Here is a 24,175-nt window from a genome sequence, read left to right as displayed (position 1 = left end):
TCAAACACAGGTGCTCCGAAATCCATCCATAGCCACCAACATAAGTGACCTGATTTTCAAAGCTTCTGAGCAGTCAACAGCTCCCATTGGCTAGGTTTACTCTGGCCTGCCTCAGCACGGGGGCTAGGCTTGGTGACCTCTCTCAAGATCCCTTCTGGTCGTGTGTTTCTGTGATTGTCTACTCTGGAAGCCATGGGGGCTTGGCACAATTGGCAACCCTGTCACCTATTTAGGTGCCTAAGGTTTTAGGAGCTGAATGTTAGTCCCCATTTTTGAAAATCTTGCTGAGATCTTTTGGATTCAAACTCAGGAAAAGCGTTCCTCTTCTAAGAAAAAGTAATAACTAGACAATAAGCTGCAAAGGGACAGACCTGGGCCAAAAAAAAAAAAAACCTGTTTGTGAAAGTTGGGGAAAACGTTGAAGATGGTTTTGTTCCTGTGGGTTTTGAAATTGGCTTTTTCTAAATTTCCTCAGCCTTTTCTCACTGACATTGTTTCACTTTTAAAATTAGAATTTTCTCACACACATTTTCAACACTTCATAATCCAAATGCCCTGGTTTTTATATCCTCAACAAAAAATTTTTTTTAAAGCATCATGTGACTAAGGTGACCAAACCAAACTGCAAATGATGAAACGAAACAAAATTCTTGAAAAATGGAAAATGCCAAGAAAATGAAACATTTTTGTAAAAATTTATTTTTAAAGGCCATTTTATATGTTATATTAAAAATGCTGTTAGAAAAACTACGACAGCTGTATTATAAGGGAGGTTGCAGTATTGCCATCAAAAGTTAATTAAGCATAGGCTAGACACTCATCTATTAGGGACCAGATGGTTTCATCACAGCCTGCTCTGCCACAAAGCAGCACATCCCAGGACAAAAGTGATCACCAGGGAACTGGGAGGGACGGAGACTCCCTTGTGTAACAAAGGCTAATGATGGGGTATCATTTGGGACCCAGCCCTCTCCTAGCACTGGGGAATAAACGGTGCCATGAAGGCCGGTAATGATCCCATGAGGAAGTATTGGTGTAACAAAGGTGTCAGAGCAGGAAGTGTCAGCTGTACTTGGCCAAGGAGGGGAAACCCATTTTGCCTAATTTCAAGCCCACTCAGAAGTCACTGGGTTGGGAAGTTGAGCTGGAATGTGAGCGTTCTTGCTTCCACCTAGGAAGCCCTGCGGGGAAATGGGGAGAGAGAAAGGTCTGGGGTATAGACCATGTGAAAATGAGAGTGTAGACGCGAGGGTCTTCAAGCATCTCGCCCAGATGGGTGAGTATCACTAGTCCCATGACAAGCCCCTGAAGTGCAAACTGGGCACTCCATGGGCTTAAATGACCAGCCTGCACTTCAATGAGGCTGCACTGCTTTGCACCAGCTGAGGATCTGCCCCCCCGCCCCCCCCGCCCCCCCCCAGCCAGGAGTTTGTTTCTCAGGCAAGTCTCCAGTGGAGTTTAAGTTGCAGGAAGAAAAGGTTCCAGGACTCAGCCTAGTGTTTGGGATCCCGAACGGAACGTGGCAGTTCAAAGGGGCTGCAAAGCCTGCAGCTCAGTAGGGTTATTTGTTTCCGGCTGCTTAGTGGTGAAAAGTCTGCCCTGGATTTGCAAGAGACGATGGGGTTCTGCATGGGAGACTACTCCAGAGTCTTTCACCTGCAGCTCATGAAACCCTCTTGCTATTGACTCACTGCTGGACCTTTGCCAGGCTGTTCCAGCCCCAGCGATGGGATGTTTGTATAGATCACCTTACCTGAACGTGTGTGTAATCAGAGGGGCCGTCTTTCCTCTCCTTAGACTTTAACATGAGCGATGGGTGCCCAGACTGACAGCCCTGAGACTGAGCCTCCCTATTTCACTGTAGGCTGGCCAGGTCCAGCCAGGGCAGGGGCACTGCTGGCTCCCCCCAGGCTGCCTGGCCTCCACCCTGACCTGCAGGGGCAGCGTGGGAAGGAGCTCAGGCTTGTTCTGACAAGATGGGGTGTGTTCTGTGACGAGGCCACCAGGACGTGTGCGGTCACGTCACACAGGCCAGCAAAGAACCAGCTGGGGATAAAATCATTCCTCATGCCCAGGCTGAGCTGAATTTGAACCACAGCCCTAGTGGCGAAAGGCCCCATAGCCAAGCAGTCCCCTGTGCAATGTGAATCTGGAGCCCTTGCCCTGAGCCTGGCTGACCTCAGCGCAGCACCCTGCCCTTTGGTCCTGTGCTTAGCAGGGCTCCCCACGGAGGGGCAGAGGGACAGTGAGTGAGAAGGGGAGAGAGCAGGGAAGGCTTGTCTTAGTGTCCGTCACAATCTGACAGTTGCAGTCACCACTCCATCCTCAGAACCCACTCACCAGGCCCCCGTGCAGCAGTCAGTGACGCCGCGCGGCCCTCGGGCAGGAGCACAGTGACACTGGGACTGGGGTTACCAGAGTATCACTGCGCTGGGTGCTGCACAAACCCAGACTGAGACAATCCCCTGCCCCAGGGGGGTGGCGATCTGAAAAGGGCAGGCAGGTGGAAACCCTGGGGGGGAGGTCATTTCGGTGAATTCTTGCTGCTGCCAACCACAGCAGAGTCCCAACGGGTGAACATTGCCCAGTGGAGTTTCCCTAACCTGGCTGCCTGCTGGGGTGGCCTGGCTTGGCCCCAGCGTCAGGGTGGCAGGTGTGGGTTGTAGTCTAAACTCTCAGCCCCTGTCTACACTAAGAAAATGACTGTATGCCAGCACCGGGTCAGCAGCAAGCCTAGCCCAGGACTCACGTACTGGAGAACTGGGGTTGGCACAGCTGGCACCATGGATCTCTGATACGTTGCTGAGCACAGTGCGGCCAGGCCCAGTCTGCACGTGCTGAGTGCGCTGAACCATCACTGACCCCTGCTCTCAGCACAAGGTAACAATTCTAGTGTAGGCCAAGCCCCGGTCGTGGGCACTCTGGAATACTCCCCTGGGAGCTCTCCAGTCCCTCCTCTGCAGGAGCCGTCCCTGCCCTGGAGGGACATTGGGATGATCTCACAAGCTGCATGCGTCTAAGCTACCTCCTTCCAAGCCCCAGCGAAGAGGAGCCCTGCTGCTGGGCAGAGGGCATTGACATGAGAAGGCTGGCTCCTCCTTCGCGTCTCTGCTGACAGAGGGGGCCCGGCCAGGTTACTAATCTGAGTGTCGCTTTCAAGCAGGCCCTTTCGGTGGCATGGCACAGGTTGGACTCGTTTCAAAGGTGGCTTCTCTTGAGTTGTGCCATATACACTGGCTCAGTCCCGGCTGCATGGCACCCCTCCGCTCTGGAGGCTCCAGCCCTGGTGTTCCTTTGCAGCTGGGCATCGTGTTCTCTTGTCCAGAATGTAGGAGTCACAGCGTGTTTGTGTGATCCTATGAGCCCCACCCTGCCCGGCTTACCTTGGGCAGCCTATATGCTGGCAGGCTGCTTGGAAAGCCTTCAGCATTCACAGGCCCTGGCAATACCTGACGCATCCTCCATAAGTGGTGGCATAACAGGGCGCTGCACTCACCTACCATGCACTAGGGGTTCCAGCATCACCCCTCCCGCAGGCAGGAGCTACTCTGTTGTTGGGCTGGGCCATCACTGCAACCTCCCAGCACTTCCCAGGGAAACAGCTGTCCTCTTGGTCCCCAGCAGGACTGAACTGAGCCAAGAACATGGATGGCTACAGCTTGAGCTAAGGGACTAACCTTCTAGCTGGGAGCAATCCAAGACTGCAGTCTGCTGTGGCTGGGGGCACAGAGAGGGATTCACAATACAGCAAACAGTGGGTTACACCCGGTAAACTGGCTCTGGTCCCTGGGGGATCAGCTGGCCCATCTGGCTGGCTCTGTGGCCTGGTGGGTCCCTCCAGCTCATTGTGCAGTGTGTGTTTATCTCCCCTCCACTCCCATGTCCCGGCATCAGCCCCCTCCATTTGTCTGAGCATTAGGAGGGTGGAAATGCTCATGGGGTTATTGCTCTGTAGTGTTGTGCACCCCAAACAGCTGCCTGGGGGCAGGGGCTGCTAGCAAAGGGCATTGGCAGCAATAACCATGCCCATTCGTCTTGGGGAGGGTTTGGGTCCTCCAGCAGCTAACGGCAGCCCCAAAAGAGTAGGTATGAGCAATTCAGAGGGCTGGCTAGGCAACTGTCCCAAATTGGTCTGGCATGTTTAAACATGTTTAGGTGTCTTCAAAGGGCTCCCAATTAATCCCATACATGCAAATATGCTCCTATGAATAATTAGTCCATGCACCAAGGGGACCATTGCATAGGAGATTCTTCCTCTCCACTCCTTCCCCCGCAAAGCAAGATCCGTCCAATTGCAGCTCCCTTCCCGGGTTCAGGACAGGCGTGGTTCTGCTGGCTGCAAGAGAGTTTGAGCCACTAAACTCTCAAGGGTCAGTGCAGACTAGCACCCCGAAATGCCCCATGGGGCTTGATCTCTCAGCTGCTAAAGGGGCACCTGGGGCCTGATCCTGTGTTGCTTGCTAGAGTCATGGAGTGTTGTTGGTGTGCCAGGACCAGGCCCTTGCTTCCAGCTTTCCCCTGGTCTCTCTAAGCTGATGTGGCTTTTCACTCCAGGCTGCGGCTTATAAGATGCCCCAGACCCAGGATGCCATTCTCCCCATGACCAGTACAGATTGGCTTCAGGGCATCAAAGCTACCCTGAAGGATCCAGCAGGGGCTGACGTTCTCTTGTCTACACTCCTCCCTCCGCAAAGCCCAGCTGTCCCAGTGGCTTTATCCCCAGCCAACCCATCTGGAGAAGGGTGGTGCATCCCCAGCACTTTACCTCAAACTCTGATCAAAGTTCTTGGGAGGTTCATGCATGCTCAGTCCCCTTCCCCTCCCTCTCACATCCTCCATCTCCATGCCTCTCTCTGCACTCCCAGGGGCCGGCTGAGCCCAGGGGCTGCCCCATGACAGGCAGTCTGTTCTGGGGGGATTTCCAGCCGGATTCACTGGCAAGCTGCTCTGGGAGAGATTCCCAATCTAAAAGGTTCAGACCCAAGAGCTCCTGAGCTTTTTGGTGCTCCCATGGCTCTGCTACTGTGATCTCACTCTGTCTCTCCACTTCCTGGATTGCCTCCGTCCTGCCCATGTCTGGGCCCTCGTCTCCTGTGCCCTCTAAGCTCCCTGGGCTCCCCCCAAGCTTCCCTCCTGGCACCTGTCTCCTTTACCCACTCCCGACAGGTGACGCCACCTTCACTGCCCCTTCCAGCCAGAATGGCCACCCAAGCAATCCATGCTGAGCCCCCGGCCTCTTTGGGACTCTGAGATTTTCCTCCTTGGGAGTCTGACCCACCCAGGGTTCCATGAAAAGCCTACCCTGTGCGTATCTGCTTATTGTATCGTGCCAGCCTGTGGCTGCAGGCTGCTGGCCCTCTGAGGCAGGGACATGGTCTTGTTCAGCCCAGCTCCCCTGTTATGTAGAACTGCGCTCCCTGCCAGCCTCCTGTATTAATAGTGGGCCTATAGCCAGCCCAACCTCCCAAGATGGAATGTGGGGGAGAGAAAGCGAAGAGGCAGGGAAGGCCTGAGGGCTGGGACAGAGATGCATAGGCCAGAAGGGCAAAGGGAGCTGAGTGTGAGAGGACAGTGCTGATGGCACGGTATTGCCTCTTTTGAAGCCCCCATGGCCACCGCCTGAAGCAATGGCTCAGCCTGCTCATGGGTTCCTCTGTGGCTGGCCCAGCTCACATGCCCAGCACACGTGTGGGATGGCAGGTCAGGGCAGTTCAGAGTGGGACCTTGTTCTCCTCCAGCAAAGCTTTGAGAGAGGCATGGCACCTCCCCAGGGCCTGGCTTGCCAGCTTGGGCTCCAGCCCGTGCCAAGGCGCTCGCTGAGCAGCTCCCCTCGCAGCTGTATAAGCCGGGCTCCACCACAATCCCAGAAAGTACAAACTTGTCTATGAGGCAATTACATTTTAAACCACACGCACGCAACAAAGGCACAGCAACCGGTTGGATCAGCTCAGTGGGTGTCACCCGCTCCCAGACCGCACACACAGTTGCTGCACAGTTCGTTTCGTTGGCCCATCTGGCTGTGGAAGGGGAGATCTCCCTGGGACCTCGGTGGCGCTGGGCCACGGCGTGTGGGAGTTTGCCTCCGTCCGTCGTCGGGAGAATGCTGCAGGGCACCATGCGCTCCAGGGCGGCAGGCACCGTATGTCTCCATGTCTATTCTTTCTCTCTCGGCTCCCTCGGTTAATAAGGCTGCAGGATTTTCCAACTCAGCCAGCTGGATGCGGGGCTGCTCTGAGCCCATGTGGGTCGGGGATGCTGTCAGGGCACCTGCAGCCCGGTGTAGGGGTGGGCAGGATCTGAGGGCATCTCCTGGGATGGAACTTGCAAGGTATGTTGGCCTCCCGACCCCCTTGCAGTGCCGTGGGCTGGCCCTGATGAGCCCCAGCTCAGGAAGGAGAACAGGGCACGGGCTTTGGCGTGGGCACCAGAGTGGTCCTGCAGGTGATGGGTGACTGGAGCAGAGGTGATGGGGGTGAGGGAGGATGTAAAAGCAGCTGACTCCCTAAGGCAGTGGTCCCCAATGCGGTGCCCGTGGGCACCATGGCGCCCGCCGGGGCATTTATGTGTGCCCGCCTACTGACAAGGGCACGCTTCCACCAGACAACCCACCACCGAGACGCGCGGCCACCGGACAACCAGCCACCACAATGCCACCGAGAAGCGGCAACACCAAGAAGCGTCACCGCCAAAATGCCACTACTTCTCGGCGGCGCTTCTTGATGACGCCGGTTCTCGGTGGCATTTCGGCGGTGACACTTCTCGATGATGTCGCTTCTCGGTGGCGGCTGGTCGTCCGGCGCCCACCACACTCTTCTGGGAACATGAATATGCTCTTGCAACAGAAAGGTTGGGAACCACTGCCCTAAGGCAAGGGCTATTGCCACCTCCCGTGCCTGGGTCCTGGGATGGTTGTGTGCAGCCCCATGGCTTTTGACCGAGCTGGTCCAGGCAAGTCAAAAGAGACCCAGCCCAAGGCCCGGCTCACCCAGTAATTGTCCAGCTCTTTCAGGGCATTGCAGCTGATTTTAAAGGGCCCGGTTGCCCCTCTCTGCGAGCAGCTACTGAGGAGATCACTGTGACTCCATCAACGCTACTCAGGTGGGTGTAGCCCCCAGAGATGAGCCCAGCTTGTGTAGCTGAGGGGACAGACCTCTCTGCTGGGAGTCATGAGAGCTGGTTTCTGGTCCTGGCTCTGCTGCCAGACAGCTGGGTGTCCCTGGGCCAGTCGCGTCACTGCTCCTTGCCTCGGTTTCCTTAGGTGTGCAATAGCAATAATGGTACTAAGCCCAACGGGTGTTGAGCTCTAGCTGTGTTGTGTTGTCACCAGCAGGTGAACAGAAAGGGGAGTCGGGAGAGAGTGAAGGTGCAGTGTGGGAGCTTCCATGGTGGGAGTTGTGTGAAACTTTTTGGCTCTCTGGTTGGTAGAAGCCAGTGGAGGGTGCAGGCAATGCCTCCCTCCTGACCTTAAAAAACATTAAGGAAAGGGCATAGAAGGAGTGTTCCCTGGCCAGGGTTCAGAGCCGTGCGGCTGCCGTGACAAAGATGGGCAGGGGAGCACCAAGGGTATGGCAAAGGGGGTGCTGCAGGATGCCTTTGCTGGCTGGGTGAGAAGGGATGGAGCATGGACAAGTGAGTGGAGATAAATGGGGAAGGGTCTGGGCAGAGGTGTGGCCAGACAGCTCTCCTGGCTGGGGCAGAGGGCGGGGTGGAGTTGAGACTCTGTGTGTCCTGGAGCCGTGGTTTGTAAGGAAGATGTGTGTGCCTCCCGGTGGTGGGTGATGGTGTGAGTTTAACTCAGCCTTTCATTAATCGAGCGCATCCCGCTCCCCAGCAGCTGCGGGCTCCTCAGCAGGCCTGGGTGCAAAATCTACTGCCTGGTAGCTCTCATGTATTGGCCCCACAGCACAAATGGGGTCAGCTCCTTGGCCTCATTGGAGTTATAAGAATGGCTAGTCTAGCTCAGACCAATGGTCCCTCTAGTCACTGTCCTGTCTTCCAGCAGTGGCCAGTGCCAGGTGCCCCAGAGGGAATGAACAGAACAGGTCACCATCAAGTGATCCGTCCCCTGTCATCCACTCCCACCATCTGGCAGTCAGACTTAGGGACACCCAGAGCAAGGCGTTGCATCCCTGACGATCGTGGCTAATAGCCACTGACAGGCCTATCCTCTACGAACATATTTAGTTCTTTTTCAAACCCAGGTATACTTTTGACCTGCACAACATCCCCTGGCAATGAGTTCCACAGGCTCACTGTGCGTAGTGTGAAGAAATACTTCCTTTGGTTTGTTTTAAACCTGCTGCCGATTCATTTCATTGAGTGACTTCTGGTTCTTTTGTTATGGGAAGGGGTAAATAACACGTCCCTATTCACTTTCTCCACACCAGTCATGATGTTATAGACCTCTAGCATATGCCCCCTGGGGCATCTCTTTCCTAAGCTAAACAGTCCCAGTCTTCTTAACCTCTCCTCATAAGGAAGCTGTTCCATACCCCATATCTTATTGATGGCCTTCTCTGTACTTTTTCCAATTCTAATAGATCTTTTTTTGAGCTAGGGTGACCAGAACTTCACCCAGCGTACAAGGTGTTGAACCATTTATATAGTGGCATTATGATATTTCTGTCTTATCAATCCCTTCCCTAATGGTTGCTAACACTGTTCGCTTTTTTGACTGCCACTGCCCATTGAGCAGATGTTTTCAGAGACTATTCATGGTGACGCCAAGATCTTTCTTGAGTGGTAACAGCTAATTTATACCTCATCATTTCGTATGGGTAGTTGGGATTGTTTGCCAACATGCACTGCTTTGCACTTATCGAGATTGAATTTCATCTGCCATTTTCTTGCCCAGTCACCCAGTTCTGTGCGATCGCTTTGTAACTCTTCGCAGTCTGCTTTGGACTTCACTATTTTGAGTAATTTTGTATCGGCAAATTTTGCCATCTCACCGTACACCCCCTTTTCCAGATCATTTGTGAATATGTTGAACAGCATTGGTCTCAGTACAGATCCTTGGTGGACCCCACTATTTACCTCCCTCTACTGTGAAAACTGACTGTTTATTCCTACCCTTTATTTCCTATCTTTTAACCAGTTATTGATGTGAGAGAATCTTCCCCCTTATCCCATGACTGCTTAGTTTGCTTAAGAGCCTTTGGTGAGGGACCTTGTCAAAGGCTTTCTGAAAGTCCAAATACATTATACCCACTGGATTAGAATTCTAATAAATTGGTGAGGGGTGGTTTCCTGTTCCAAAAGCCATGTTGACTCTTCCCCAACGTATCGTGTTCATCTATGTGTCTGAGAATTCTGTTCTTTACCATAGTGTCAATCAATTTGCCTGGTACTGAAGTTAGGCTTACCGAGTTGTAATTGCCAGGATCAGGGCAATCCCTAGCTATTCTGGGGTCCTATGCAGCTCCCCCATGGGGGGGAGTTGGGGCCCCAGGCCTCCGTGGGGGAGGCTGTCCCCAGGTCTCCACGGGGGGGAGGGGAGGGCTGGCTTGGGGGGCAAGAGGGAACTGCTGCCCCCCAGCACTCACCAGTGGCACACCTGGGGCCAGGTCGCTGCACTTCCCGCCACCAGTGAGTGCAGGCCCAGCCCTGCTGCAGTCCTCAGGGGGGTGGAGGTGGAGCAGGGGTGGGAAGGGGCAGGACTGGGGCGGGGAAGGGGTGAGGCGGGAGCAGAGCAAGGCGGGGGCTTTGGGGAAGGGGTGGAGTGGGGGCGGGACAGGGGTGGAGCAAGGGTGGGAAGAGGCGGGGCTGGGGCGGGGGCTTTGGGGGAGGAGTGGAGTGGGGGTCTGGGGTGGAGCAGGGGTGGGAAGAGGCAGGGCTGGGGCGGAGCAGGGGCGGGGGCTTTGGGGAAGGGGTGGAGTGGGGGGGCTGGGGCGGACCAGGGGCGGGGGCCATTGGGAAGAGGCGGAGCAGGGGCTGGAGCAGCATACAACTGTGCAGGGCACCAGGAAATTTGGGGCACCAAATTTCCTGGTGCCCTATGCAGCTGCGTACTTTGCGTATGGGTAGGGACGGCCCTGGCCAGGATTGTCTCTGGACCTTTTAAAAAAAATCGATGTTACATTAGCAACCCTCTAGTCATCTGGTGCAGAAGCTGATTTAAGCCTTACGTTACATACCACAGTTCGTAGCTGTGCAATTTCACATTTGAGCTCCTTCAGAACTCTGGGATGGATCCCATCTGGTCCTGGTGACTTAGTACTGTTAAAATTATCAACTTGTTCCAAAACCTGCTTGACGGATACCTCAGTCTGGGACAGGTCCTCAGATGTGTCACCTAAAAAGAATGGCTCAGTTGTGGGGATCTCCCTCACATCCTCTGCAGTGAAAACCGGTGCAAAGAATTCATTTTGCTCCTCCCCAATGGCCTGGAGTGCTCCTTTAGCACCTTGACTGTCCAGTGCCCCCACGGATTGTCTGGCAGGCTTCCTGCTTCCCATGTGCTTAAACTTCTTTTCATATTTGTGTCTTTAGCTAGTTGCTCTTCAAATTCTTTCTTGACCTTCCTTATTAGACTTTTACACCTGCGTTTACCCTACTTTCCTCACTAGGATTCAACGCCCTATTTTCAAAGGGTGCCTTTTCCCCTCTAGCCACCTCTCTTACTCAACTGTTTAGCTCTGGTGACACTTGGGGAGTGGGGGGCTGTCAGATAATACATGTAGTTTGAGCCTCTGTCATGGTGACTTTTCAATAGTTTCTGAGCAGCTGGTCGGCATTTCACCTTTGTGACCATCCTTCTCATTTCCGTGTAACTAGCCTCCTCGTCTGTGTGTAGTTCCCCCTTTTAAAGTTAAATGCTACTGTGGGGGGTGTTACCCCAGCTTGCGATCTGGCCCATAGTTGGGTAGCTGGGAGCTGATCTCCTCCAGGCTTGTGGCTTCCTAGGGTGTTCTCACCTCAGCACCAAGATGCCTACATTGTCCAAGGAGAAATTCAGCTCAAGGGCATCAAGGATTTAATGTGTTGTACAAGGAGAAGTAGGGTTAGTGCAGTAGCCTTTGATTTCTGGGGACTGGGGTCCAGTGAACACGGGCTGGATGGAATCGGACAAGTCCCGCCCCTGGCCTCAGGGCTAGGGGAGCTGGGTGTGCACCAGAGCAGGAGGGAAGTGCCTTGGGAGTGAGGTGAGGATGATGCAAGTCAGGACATATAGAGAAGGGGGCTGCAGGCAGGACTGAGGGACACTGGCAGAGCTGCGGGCAGCAGGGGAAGAGCAGGGGCTGCAGGCAGGACAGAGGGGCGCTGGCAGAGCTGCGGGCAGCAGGGGAAGAGCAGGGGCTGCAGGCAGGACTGAGGGGTGCTGGCAGAGCTGCGGGCAGAAGGGGGCTGCAGGCAGGACTGAGGGGTGCTGGCAGAGCTGCAGGCAGCAGGGGAATTGCAGGAGGCTGCAGGCAGGACTGAGGGGCACTGGCAGAGCTGCGGGCAGCAGGGGAAGAGCAGGGGCTGCAGGCAGGACTGAGGGGTGCTGGCAGAGCTGCGGGCAGAAGGGGGCTGCAGGCAGGACTGAGGGGTGCTGGCAGAGCTGCAGGCAGCAGGGGAATTGCAGGAGGCTGCAGGCAGGACTGAGGGGTGCTGGCAGAGCTGCGGGCAGCAGGGGAAGAGCAGGAGGCTGCAGGCAGGACTGAGGGGCACTGGTAGAGCTGCGGGCAGCAGGGAAAGAGCAGGGGACTGAGGCCGCTGGCAGAGCTGCGGCGGCAGGGGAAGAGCAGGGAGCTGCAGGCAGGGTTGAGGTGCGTTGGCAGAGCTGGCTTGAGGAAGCTTGTATGGCACCTGTCCCCATGGTGCTCTCTGCATTCTCCCTGCCCTGCTTTCCCTCTCGCCAACCATCCATCGCTTTCATGAGCTCTGTCAATTCACCACTAATTTAAATTTGAAATAAAAAGGAAGTGGTGTCCCAAGCTGGCCTTTCATCAGCATGTAGTGACAGGTCTCATGCCATCCCCTGGGCACGCCCCATTGCACGGTACATTTCCTTCCAGGCATGGCGGTGCGCTGTGTTCTCCCAGGTCTCAGGCTGGCTGGCAGGGTGCGTGCCCGCTGCTGAGACTGAACCTGCCCATTGGGCTGTCCAGAAGGGACCCACTGCCCACGACTGACCCGGGGAACATGGGCGCTGCGGCAGAGCACAGCTCCCGTCACAGGGTACGTGCCCAGGATGCAACTGACCCGTTCACTCAGTTGTGGGGAGCTGTGCTCTAGGAAGGCAGCCACAGCAGAGAAGCCTGTTTCTGGGCCGCGCCGTGCCTGGTGCGCCCTGCTGCCAAGTACCTGCTGAGTGGGGAGGAGCGTCTCGTGGGAACTCCTTTCCCCTGGGGAGGAACCTGCTGCTTGCTGAGGAGCTGGGGCACTAGGCATCTCTGTGCAGTGAAGGGCCAGTGCAGGCTTGTGCTGGGAGAGCTTCTCTGCTCCGTGTCCCTGCCCTCTCCCCAGGGGGAGGCCGGGATCCATGCGCAAGCCCAGGCTTTGCAGGGCCTGAAAAGATCTTCCAAGATGTGGGAGCAGAGAGCCCGGCATGCCCCCCGCAGAGCCAGCCAGACTCCTTGCACTGGGGGAGAGAGTGTTTCCTTAACAGCAGGGCACTCCAAGCTGGGGAAACACATGAGCCAGCCCCGTGCACTGCTGGGGCAGGAGACCCTGTCCCGGGAGAGGCTATGGCAGGTCTCACCCTGCCACCGGAGCTTGGCCAATAAGCCAAGGGGAAGCTGGGAGTCAGCACCTTGGGATCTGGCTCCTCTTCCTCCCCAGGCAGCTGTTGGAGCTGGACACAGGCAGGGAAGCTGGTGGCTGTTTAGATCTAGGTCCTCATTAGCACCCATGTCTTCAGACCTCCCGGCAAGGCCCTGGCAGATGCTTGCAACAGGCCTTTACGAATCCCTGGTGCCTGGCTTGCAGGACTCCTGCTGCTGCTCTGGCTGAGTCCTTTATCCCATCCAGTCCCAGCTCAGGGATGTGTACCCACCCCCAGGGCCGGGCTGGGATGCCCCTCTCCTGAAAGCAGCCCCGGTTGCTCTGGGAGCCAGATTGCCTGTGGCACAAGGAAACATTCCACAGGGTCAGTGACTAACAGTGGCTGGCAGCCACCTGTTCCTGCTACAAGGTCATTGGGGGAGACCAATGATGGTGACAGCTCAAACCCCAAGGGTCCCCTTCCCCCGCTGCCCCACTCCTTTGCAGTCAGGGTCGGCTGCCCTGGGGCACACAGTACAGCCAAGCTAAATTCTAGGGATGAGCAAAGGGGTTGGGGCTGGGGTGAGGCATTTTGGCCCTAGCACGGATAAACCTTTAGTGCGCCAAGAAGGCACGCTCCACCCGGGAGCTGGATGGTGGAGGGGGCTGATGCAGGCACTATCCATCTCCTTCCCCCTCCAGGCTGCCATTCTGGACTCCCTTTCAGTTCTCTGGCCGTGATCTGAGCTGGGCTGGTTCCTGCCCCAGGGAAGCAGGTACAGCAGGCCAGGAGCAGAGGGACTTTCCTGAGGGGTGGCGGGGAGTTGGGCCAGTCAGGAGTCATGCCAAGCATGAGTCTGCTCTCCCAGCGGCCTCTGCTCCGCACCACAGCACCCCACTGTCTCCCCCAACGCCTTAGAAATGGGCCAGCGACCTTGGGGATTCCTAACCCTGGTGCAGTCAGCTCGCGTTATTAGTGTTTGTTTAAAAGGGAACACGTGTGCAAAGTCATGCTGTGTGCTTCCCTTGCACCCGCCCAGCCAGGAGTGGGGCTCTCAGGGCTTCCAAGCTCCCTGCCGTGGAGCTGAGACCCTGGAAGTCCCAGGACTGAACTTGGGGCCAGGAACCTCAGGGCTACCAGCCCCCTGGTCCAGCTGCCTTACGCTTGCAGTGTGGTGAACCAGCTGGCTCTGCAGCGTGGAAGCCCTGGGCCCGTGCTTGGGGCAGTCCGCATGGCAGAGCTGCCCAGCTACTGGTTGAAATGGATGTGCTTTTTGTCTATTTCAGCCAGGGTCTGTGGGAACAAACATAGTTTTGGAAGCACCATGTGCCTGTGACTCCAAAACTAAAAAACTTCAAAATGTCTGCTTCAAAATACTGTAAGTTCCTGTGGACTGGAAAGCCTGCATGCTGGCCAGCACTAGCAAGAATCTCCCTTGGTTTGAGCATTGGCCTGCTAAACCCAGGGTTGTGAGTTCAATCCTTGAGGGGGCCACTTAGGGTTCTGGGGCAAAAATTGGTCCTGCTAATGAAGGCAGGGGGCTGGACTCGATGACCTTTCAAGGTCCCTTCCAGTTCTAGGAGATTGGTATATCTCCAATTATAAATATAAATTGATGGCCGAGAAGGGCTGAGGGGCCTTTATAGCTGGGCTGCTTCCTGGAACAAGTGGGTTCTCAGGAAGGTTTGGATGCCAGGGCATTTGGTGAGCGTTAATTAGAAGCGTGCAGGGAAGCATGAAAGGAGACGCGAAGAGGGGAGTGGCTGAGACGCTTGGGTGGGACTGCATGCAGCGGATCGCACGAGTGGGACTGTGGCTGTACGGAGTAGCTTTCATGTAAGGCTCTCAAACCAACTACCCGGGCTGGGCTGATGTCATTATCCGAGCAGCGCAGAGAGGTCTTTATGTTTGTAGTGCTGGAGGTGCACGCAGGTTAAAACAACTTGCCCAAAGGTGGTAACAGTGAGTCAGTGGCTGCATAAGGAATAGATGTCCTGCCCTTCAGTGCCTTATGCTAACCACTTAGGGTGACCAGATGTCCCAATTTTATAGGGACAGTCCCAATTTTGGGGTCTTTTTTAAATATAGGCTCCTATTACCCCCCACCCCCTGTCCCAATTTTTCACACTTACTGTCTGGTCACCCTATAACCACTAGACCCCATTGCATCAAAGAAGCCAGGGTTCTAGCAGCAGGCTGGAAGTTATGGTTTCAAGCCAAAATATGGTAGTTTTCCCTATAAGCTCCTGCCGCTAGACACTGGTTTCATATCCTGATTAAAGAGGTCTTGTGTTGGAAGCTTCCCTCACACTCTGCTGTGGCTTACACCATCATGGAGCTGTCTTCTCCGGTGGTCTGAGTGCTCCTGCTCTCTCTCCTGTCCTTTTCTGTCTGTTCCCCATTGTCCTCCTTTGTGCCCTGTGTATTCTTGTCTTCCCAGGAGGAGGCGAGGGCTGCAGCTGCCTCCTGCCCCATTGAGCAAATAGGGCAGTTCAAAAGGGCTCCCATTGACCCCCGCCCTCCTGTACCCATGCGGTGGTCAGGCACTATCTGGCCAGAAGAGGTTTGTCTGTCCAACTCAAACTTGTTCTGCACGCAGAGCGCTGAGAGTCAGTCACATCCAACCTCCCACCAAGTTAAAGGACCAGGATGGGTCAGGGGATTGTTACAAACCCCAGATTCAGGGGCACTAAGGCTCACCAGCTTTTGGGGATTGGCCCAGGCCAACAGCTCAGATCCAGATTCCCCTGAACTTTGTAGTGGTGGGGAATTCAAAATTTGGCTCTGGAGTTTGTACATGGTGCCTGTTAGAAGGAGCTGAACCTTCCTGGAGCCAAGCTCTGAGTGGTTCAGAATCTGGATCTGACTTTTTATATGCTAGAAGCATCTCCCCTGTCTGGTGAGTCTGGGCTCAGATGTAGTTTCATGTCATACGAATATAAGAATGGCCATATTGGGTCAGAACAAAGGTCCATCTAGCCCAGTATCCTGTCTACTGACAGTGGCCAATGCCGGGTGCCCCAGAGGGAATGGAACAGAACAGATGATCATCAAGTGATCCATCCCCTGTCACCCATTCCCAGCTTCTGGCAAACAGAGGCTAGGGACACCATCCCTGCCCAACCTGGCTAACAGCCATTGGTGGACCTATCCTCCATGAATGTGTCTAGTTCTTTTTTTAACCCTGTCTTGGCATTCACAACATCCTCTGGCAAGGAGTTCCACACGTTGACTGTGCATTATGTGAAGAAATACTTCCGTTTCTTTGTTTTAAGCCTGCCGTCTATTAATTTCATTGGGTGACCCTTAGTTCTTGGGTTATAAGGAGTAAATAATAATTCCTTATTTACTTTCTCCACACCAGTCACGATTTTATAGACCTCTGGCATATCCCCCCTTAGTTGTCTCTTTTCCAAGTTGAAAAGTCCCAGTCTTTTTAATCTCTCCTCCTATGGAAGCTGTTCCAAACCCCTAATCATTTTTGTTGCCCTTTTCAAATCCCAGGACACACAGCCTAATTGGATTTCAATTCCTTAGTACCTGTAACACCATCTTATTAGTTCTCCAGTCAGTCAGGGAGCCTGCCAGAAGAGGTGCATTGAAGGACACAAATTTATAATGTTAATAACCAACCAAACCTTTCTGCCTTTCTTCAAATCCCATAGGAAAAATAAAAGGACACAATCCCACTCAGCACCAACATGTTTTTGCAGTTTACTTTGAAAGCTACTGGTGGAGCAAACACAGATAATGTTCTAGCTGCAGCTGTGTGATCAGTAAGGTCAACCGAAACCGTGAGATCGGCTTAAAAATCACAGGATTTTAAAATATAACAACTGTGTGGTTCCTTTTCTTTGCTTTCTAGTTTCTGAACCTTTAGGGGTCACATTTTCAAGCTATTCTCTGCAACCAAAAAGGCTAGAAACTTTGTTTTTTGTTTTTTAAGAAGCAGCAAAGAATCCTGTGGCACCTTATAGACTAACAAGCTTGCATCCGAAGAAGTGGGTATTCACCCACGAAAGCTCATGCTGCAAAACGTCCGTTAGTCTATAAGGTGCCACAGGATTCTTTGCTGCTTCTACAGAACCAGACTAACACGGCTACCCCTCTGATACTGTTTTTTAAGAGACTCACATAATCGTATGAGTTTAGGAGTTGGGGCTTTAAGAAAACACTGAATATCACATGGAAAAATTGCAAGCGTTGGCAATATGGTGAGTGGAGCAGGCAGGAATGTAGTAGCGACGGGGCGTGGCCTAGCAGATAGAGCCTAGGGCTTGGGAACTCCCAGCTCTGACTCACCGGCTGCACTGGTCACCACTCTGTAGGCTCCAGTTTCCCACCTCTAAAGCTGGGGATGGTCTGTCCTGAGGGTGTTGAGTGTTTGGCGTTAGTCAGACAGGGCTTAATAGCCGGGTGCTCGGAACAGTGGGGCAGTACTAGCCTGCATATTCCTTCTCTCACCAGACTGGGGGAAGCTAAACAACTGGGCCTGGCTATTAATTGTTATTACTCTGCCAGGCGAGCACCTTTGATCTGGGCATCACACAGTGCTTCACAAACCTTCGTTAATTACACTCTGCCAGGGGGATGGGATTGTCTCCAGCTGGCTGTGTGCAGGAGTATTACAGGCAGGACAAGCTGCTTCCCCCTCGGATTAATAGGCCACTGTGGTGCTTAGGGGTGGCTCTGCTTCCTGGCAGCAAGAGATGCCCTTCATTTGATATTACAGTAGGGCCTAGGGTGCTGGGTGCTGCACAGACACAGGGGGAGAGAGCCCCTGCCCTAAAGAGCTCACTGTCTAAATAGACAGGACAGATACAGGGTGGGATAAAGGAAGGATGATCATCCCCAGCTGAGAGATGGGGGAACCAAGGCACAAAGAGATTAAGGGCCAGGTTTATGAAAGTGCTTTGCATGCAGGGAGCTGAGCCCTGCAGTTGCACCCAGAGTCAGTATTTGAGGCAGGAATTGAGCCCAGATCTGCTGAGTTCCAGCCCAGTGCCATCTGCTCTCCTTGCTGGGCTGCCCGGTGTAGCCAGGCACAGGAGTTTGGCTTTATTCTCCCTAGCATCATGCCCCCCCACCTCCCATGCATCGGGTGTTTGTGTTAGAGCACCGCGGCTTCGGCACAGGTGCAGTCAGTGCTCAGCTGGGGATACAGACAGTCAGCAGGCTGGTGTGTGCAGGGATTGCAGGCCCAGGCAGTGGATGTGGGTGTTGTGCTCTTCTTCTCTCAGGGAGGATGAGGGGGGCTGCCCCCTCACTCACTTCATCCTGGCCCACTGCAGGTGCCTCTATAATATGGCCAAGTGATGGTGCTTCCTGTTAACTTATTGTCTCTCCCCCCTCACCCTTATTCATGCCACATCTGCAGTATATCTGCAGCTCAAACAATGGCCACACCCCACACGGCCATCCAACACTCGCTAAACTCCACTTTAAGTCACTTGCCAGCTACTGCTGCCTAGCCATGCTGTGCACCACCCACCACAACCCCCCTGCCCTGCTCACCACACATCCCAGCTGGCCCCCGTGCACTGCCCCAATGCCCGTCAGACATGGCCCCCACGCACAGCCTCCTTTGCTGACTCCCGTTATCAGACTGTGCCATTACGCTTGTCAACATTCTCTGTGGGTCCTTCTTGCCCCAGTTATTGCAACATGGCCTCCTGGCTGCTCCCAGTCACAATTCCCCACCCCTGGTCCCCCAGTCCCACCTGCCTCAAACTAACTCTGGGGGAAAGACCTTCGCTAGGACCAGGAGTGTCCTGCCCCGAATCCTGCCCTGCTGCAGCCCCTCTGAATGCCCCAAGCTCAGCTCAGCTGGGGGCTGTGTACCTCTCCAGGAGCCTAGGATGTAATGGGAAAGAACCCACTTTCCCCCATGAGCCCCCAGCACATTCAGGACCAGATCCTGCTCCCAGGTGTCCCCTGGCCAAGAGGGAGGAGAAATTGGCCCAGAGCACACAGCCTGCATTACGGCTGTTGCCCACAATCAAACCTGATTTCCCCACCTCCCTCCCCGCCATGCACGTGCCCCACACTGCTGTTTCCAAGAGGGCCAGACCCCAACGCATGGGAACAGAATGCCCCCTGACTACCCCAGCTCCTGAGCAGCGACAGCTCCTGCCCTGGCCCCCACTGCTGGCTGCATATCTGAGTCTCTGGCTTGCAGTGTTAATCTTTCCCGAGCCGGGAGGCTGCTGCCGTGACCAAAGCTGGGTTAGCCAGGGCAGGACGGTCACTCTGGGTTTTATGGCGCAGCGTCTCTGCATTCAGCCTTTCCTGGTGCTGTCACCTTAGGCCACGGGCAGCAGGGCTGCTTAGCTACCCACGCAGTCCGGGTGGGAGGAGGATGCCTGCATCCCTACAATCCTCCTGGCAGCTCTGCCCCCTGAGGCATGGGGTGGCGACTCCAGTAACTGCCTGTGCTAGTTTACTCAGCTGACAAGGTGTGGCAGGGCAGGGGCTGGTTGTGCATCCCTGCAATTCCACCTTAAAGCTGAGGAAGCCAGGCCCCGCCAAAGGCCTCACCTGCTTAAGGTGGAACTGGCTGACCTGCTCTGCCTGAAAGCCGGCCTCCTCGGTGATGTCAGTGGCTAGGCAGAGGGGTGTAACCCTGTCTCAGAGTGGCAGAGTCCCATCCCAGGAAGCCAGCACTTGTGCGAGGGTAGGGGTGGTGTGGGCCGGGGGCACCCAGTGCCGTCTCTCCAGAGCAGCTCAGACTGACTCCCCAGCCAGGGCCGAGGCAGGATCTGGCAGCCGTCCCCGCCCTGCACTCCTGCTGCAGACCCTCAGCTCCCTGGCGTCTCAGCTTGGCCTTGGGCTCAGACGGACAGAGGAAGTGGAACTGGTGTTAGCAACAGTGGGACCTTTCCCTGGCAGAGCCAGGGCCCTGGGACAGACCGAGCCACGCTCCCTGCCCGGCCGGGACAGGAGCCATGCAGGAGAATAACTTCTTCCTGTCGGCTTTGCAGCCGGAGGCCGGTGTGAGCTCCCTGGCACTGCCCTCGGACCAGCAGCTGGGCAGGAAGAGCAAGGAGGCACCCGACGCGGAGCTGCTGAAGAGCGCCCGGGTGCAGGAGCAGGTCCGCATGAGGATGCTGCAGAAGAGCGGCTCTGTCCCCAGGACCAATGGACCTGGGCTCGACTACGTTGAGGACAAAGGTAAGGGCGGGGTGGGGGGGCGCACTGGCAGCGTGACGGGCTTCACAGGCGAGGACGCGGTGCCCTCCAAAGCTAGCTATGCCAAGGGGCATCTCCAGGGACTGCTGGCTTTGGGGGCAGGGCTCCAGCCCATCTCACCTGTCACCTCTGCTGGGGATGGGATTATAGAGGGGGTGGGGACTGGGAGGCAGGCCTAGCTCTGCTCTGTGACTGCAGGCGAGTCACTGTGCTACCCTGTACCTCCATTTCCCCATCTGTACAACAGGGATAATGATCGTTCCCTGCCCTCGGGGGTGGGGTGGGGTGGGGTGGGGTGGGGGGCTGCTGGAGGTTCAACTGGCCAAGGGCTGTGTCTGGCACTGAGCTCCTGCGTGGGAAGGCGCTGCTCTCCTTGCGGTGTTCATGGGAGCTCTGCCTCTGAGACAGGAGACCTGGCCTGCCCGGCTGGCAGCTGTTGTTTGTGATCTACATTTGCTCTCTCGCTACGGGTTTGTGCAGCAGGTTTAATGGGGGAGCATCGCGGCCCACACTGCATGGAGGGAGCTCGAGCTTGAGGGAATCTCCCTGGGGAAATGGGGCAGGGGGGCAGAACCTGTCAGAGCTCCAGCCAGGGCCCTAGAGGCCAAGGAGTGGGTCCACGTGGGGCAGACTAGGCAGGAAGGGGGAGAACCTGACGGGGCCCGCTCCCCCTGTGGGTATCACCAGCACAAGAGAAAGTAACAAAGCAAGGGGCTCCCACCTGTTGTTGGCTCCTTCCCTGAGCAATCCAGGCCGGGCTTTCCAGCACTCCCCGTGTATTGCCTCGCAGGGAGTGCCAGTGTCTCTGGTTGCACGCTAGGGCTGGCCTTCCCCGCCTGCTTGGGGGTGCTCAGACAGCCCAGCACACCCCACAGCCCCGCCCCATTTTCTTTTCAATCTGTGTCTGGGGCGGGGGGGGGGAGGGGACGGGAGTGTGTTTATCTTTCCCCAGGTCTGCTAGGCCTCCTGGGCCTCAAGCTCTGGGGGAGAACTTGCCAGCAGCACTTCTGAGCTAGGCCTGGGGAAACTCCCGCATTCGTTTTTCAGGGGTGGGGATTTGGGGTTTTTTGCAAATGTCTAAAATGTCATATTTTTCCCATGGGGGAGGTTTCTGGCCCCCCGGTCGGTACATGGAAGACAAGACACAGCCCCGGCTCCTGCAGCCGGGCAGTGGATCTCCACTCCAGAATCCCCCTAGCTTTCTATGAGCCTCCCAAATCATTTGGAGACAAGGCCTTGGCTCCAAGTTGCTGAGCCCAGGTGCCTGCTCGGAACGCCTCCTCCCCCCAGGTTCCTGAGCACGCAAGCCAGGTGCCCCCGGGACACGTTTGTACTACTTGCTGGGATGTCTGGGTTTGGGGCCCAGACTATAAACTGGGGGTGGGAAGAGGATGCCCCCCCCACCCCGCCCCCAGCTGAAATGGAGCTATGCCAGTAGCCACAATCCAGCAGGGATCAGGACTGTGGCAGGTTTTAAATCCTGGCTTGGGGGGAAATCTGTTTGTTTACTTGCTCTGGCATTGCACGGCTGCCTCTGAGCTAGCGGAGCCCCCGCTCACTCCCTGCATCTAGCTTATCACTGCCCCAGGCGCTGTTCCCATGACCCCAGCAAAGGGTCTTGTGTACTAGCCGATCTCTGACCCTGGTGCACGATCCCTAACTCCCCCCAGTCACGGTCTCTACAGCACTCAGCAGACTAGACGTGGGATGACAGACCCAAGAGGTTTCTGTCTATTATGGATGTGTGATGGTGAAGCGTTTACTAGCTATTTCATTTAATTACACTGTGTTTAGAGAGTGTGTGTTTGAGGGGCTGGAGGGAACTGACCTCCCGTCCCTCCAGACCCTTGTGTCTTTCTCCTGTGGGGAGGATGGCTTGTTACAGCCCAGGACTGTAAGTGGGGAGGCCTGGGACGGACCCCAGCAGTCGTTCACACTAGTGCAAAGGGGGTGTGAAAAGCTACCCCCTCAGAGTCAGAGAGTGTCACGCTCACTGCCCACTGGTGCAGGCCAGTGGTGGCTCAGGTCCATCAGTTCTCATCCGGGCTCTGCCACGGATTTTCTGCGTGACCTAGGGAAGTTCCTTAGCCTCGCTGTGCATCGGTTCCGCACCTGTCCAATGCCGATTGCCTCCCGGGGCAGTGGTGTTTATTGTGTGTTGTGGTAGCTCCCAGGAGCCCACGTCATGGACCAGGGCCCCATTGTAGGTGTTGCACAAACGGTCTATCAGGCTGACTTGATTAATGCCTGTGAAGTGCTCTGAGGCTGCTGGGCGGGGAAGGCAGTGGAAAAAGGCAAAGGGTGTATCTCCCCGAACTGCCAGGATCTGAGCGCCAGCAGCGGAGCAGTTCCCACGCACACCTGGAGCTGCTTTTGTGGCTTCTCCTTCCTTTGATCTCTTCCAGTCCCAATCTAATTATGAGCACTGCACCCACACCCTGCCTTGGAATTTTGTCCTATCCCAGGAGCTGCTTTCCTGCAGCCTGACAGGCATTCTCTGAGGCTGCCTGTCTCCGCTCACTAAAAGAGACTGTTGCCCCTAATCTGGCTACTGTGACTAGCACCACAAGGCGGGAACCCCCTAGGGACTTGAGCTCCCTGGCTCCGGGCTGAGACACAAAGGCCTTATTCTTAAACTCTTCCCCTGTTCTCACTCCCAAGGAGACAGGCCAGGAGATTCCTGTGCACCAGGGAATTAGGTGAAAGCCGTGTTTTCAGCGCCATGCCACCACCTTCCTGCAGCCAGACGCCGGGAATGCTTCCCCCAGCTCCTTCCTGGCACTGGGGCCAGCACTACAGCCTACCTGCCCGCCCCTCCAGGGGACTGCCCAACAAAACCATTAGGCTGCCTCCTCTCTGCCTTTGTTGACTCCAAGTCTGCAGCTGGGGTGAAACATATCGAGGGGTGGGGTGGGGCCGATGGACCAAAGCAGTTACTGAGCTTGTAGAAGGGGAAGGTTGGGAACAGGTACAGAAAAAGCCAGAGGTGGTTGTTTTCTGTTTGTTTAATGTGGGGAAGGGAGCTAGAACAAAGGAAAGTACAAGCTGAGGAGAGGTACAGAAAAGGCAGGCAGAGCAAAGGAAGACGCGGCACTTCACCCCCCCGGGAGCAGGCAGGAGAGCTGTGCCCCCAGTGAGGGCTGGCAGCTGCTGATCAGAAGAAATCAGAGCTGGTGGCCGGGCTGCCTTCTGCTAAGATAGGAAGTGTTGAGCGTGAGGAGGAAATCGCTGGCTTGGGTGGGATCCAGGGCAGGTTTAATCTGTAATGAAAGAGGGGCTGGGGTCAAGCAATCTTTTTATATTCATAACTGATGCAGCAGGCAGAGGTGCCAGGGCTGTGAACTGCCAGGCCCGGAGGTGGCGGGGCAGAGGCACAAATTAAGCACAGAGCTGGGGCCATTGCTGGCGTCCGTGCGGGGTTGAGGGGAGGCATGGAAATGCAACTCTCCTTCCTCTGCCCCTCCTCCGAGGTGACAGCTTGCTACCTGCCTGCCCCTGCCGTAGCAGGAGCTCCCAGCCATGGAAACCCCCCAGAGCGGCTGTTTTGCAGACCCAACGCAGCGCATAGCCCTCTTGATTCTCCCTACCCTGAAAGCCGAGTGTCGTGTGTCCCAGCAGGGCAGACGGTGCCGCAACGTACAGCCAGTGAAGTTACTGGGCCTCACCCCCGAGATACCGACCGGTGAGATACCGACCGGTCTGATCAATGCTATCCACCTGTCTGGGCCCAGCCCCGGCCTCCATCCTGCCATGGAAGCCAGTCCCTGAGGCTGGGCTCTGGCATGGAGCTGGGCATGCTACAGGCTCTCGTGGGAGACAGGCATCCCCCTCACGCCCCACCCTTCCCATCACCACCCAGGACTGAGGGGATGCTGGAGCTGGGATCGAGTGTGGGGAGCAGAGGGCAGGCCCCTGTGCACCCACCTCTTCTCCCTGGGTGTATTGTGGTCACTGAACTTTGTCATGCACTCAGGAGTTAACCTGCACTGCTGGCTGGCTGGGTGGGTGTGTGTGGGTGGGTGGGTGGGTGGGTGGGGGCTGGGGCAGGCATGTGAGTCTGCCCAGAGAAGCAGCCACCTAGACAGGGAGGGAGCTGGGGAAGTTAGGAGGGGCAGGCAGGATTCCAGACAGCGAAGAGCAGTGAGTGTGAGTCACGTGTAGTGCTGTCTGTCCACCCCACACAGCAGGAGTTGGAGTGAGAGGGAAGCACTAGACTGCAAATCTGTGCCACTTGGTAGCAATGCCTCCTGTTCCAGTCCTGGGACCCACCCGACCGCCATGCACCCCAGTCCAGACCTA

At 55.7% G+C, this 24,175-nt stretch overlaps 1 protein-coding gene across 2 annotated transcripts in view; it reads left to right on the top strand.

Annotated features, from left to right (window-relative positions):
- Nucleotides 1–1,233: 1,233 nt before the first annotated feature.
- Nucleotides 1,234–24,175, top strand: part of PKP3 (plakophilin 3) — a 49,629-nt gene continuing 26,687 nt past the window's right edge. The window contains exons 1-2 of one of the 2 annotated variants that reach the window (XM_045012172.1): nucleotides 1,234–1,276; nucleotides 19,669–19,858. In XM_045012172.1, the coding sequence (XP_044868107.1) occupies nucleotides 19,786–19,858 (73 nt within the window). In that variant the 5' untranslated portion in view covers nucleotides 1,234–1,276; nucleotides 19,669–19,785. Of the gene's footprint in view, nucleotides 1,277–19,230; nucleotides 19,859–24,175 lie in introns of those variants that run through there. The other variant, XM_045012170.1, reaches the window with a different exon arrangement.

Source organism: Mauremys mutica, chromosome 4 (assembly GCF_020497125.1).
Source record: "Mauremys mutica isolate MM-2020 ecotype Southern chromosome 4, ASM2049712v1, whole genome shotgun sequence".
Taxonomy (NCBI): domain Eukaryota; kingdom Metazoa; phylum Chordata; order Testudines; family Geoemydidae; genus Mauremys; species Mauremys mutica.
This window is presented reverse-complemented; position numbering and strand designations above follow the sequence as displayed.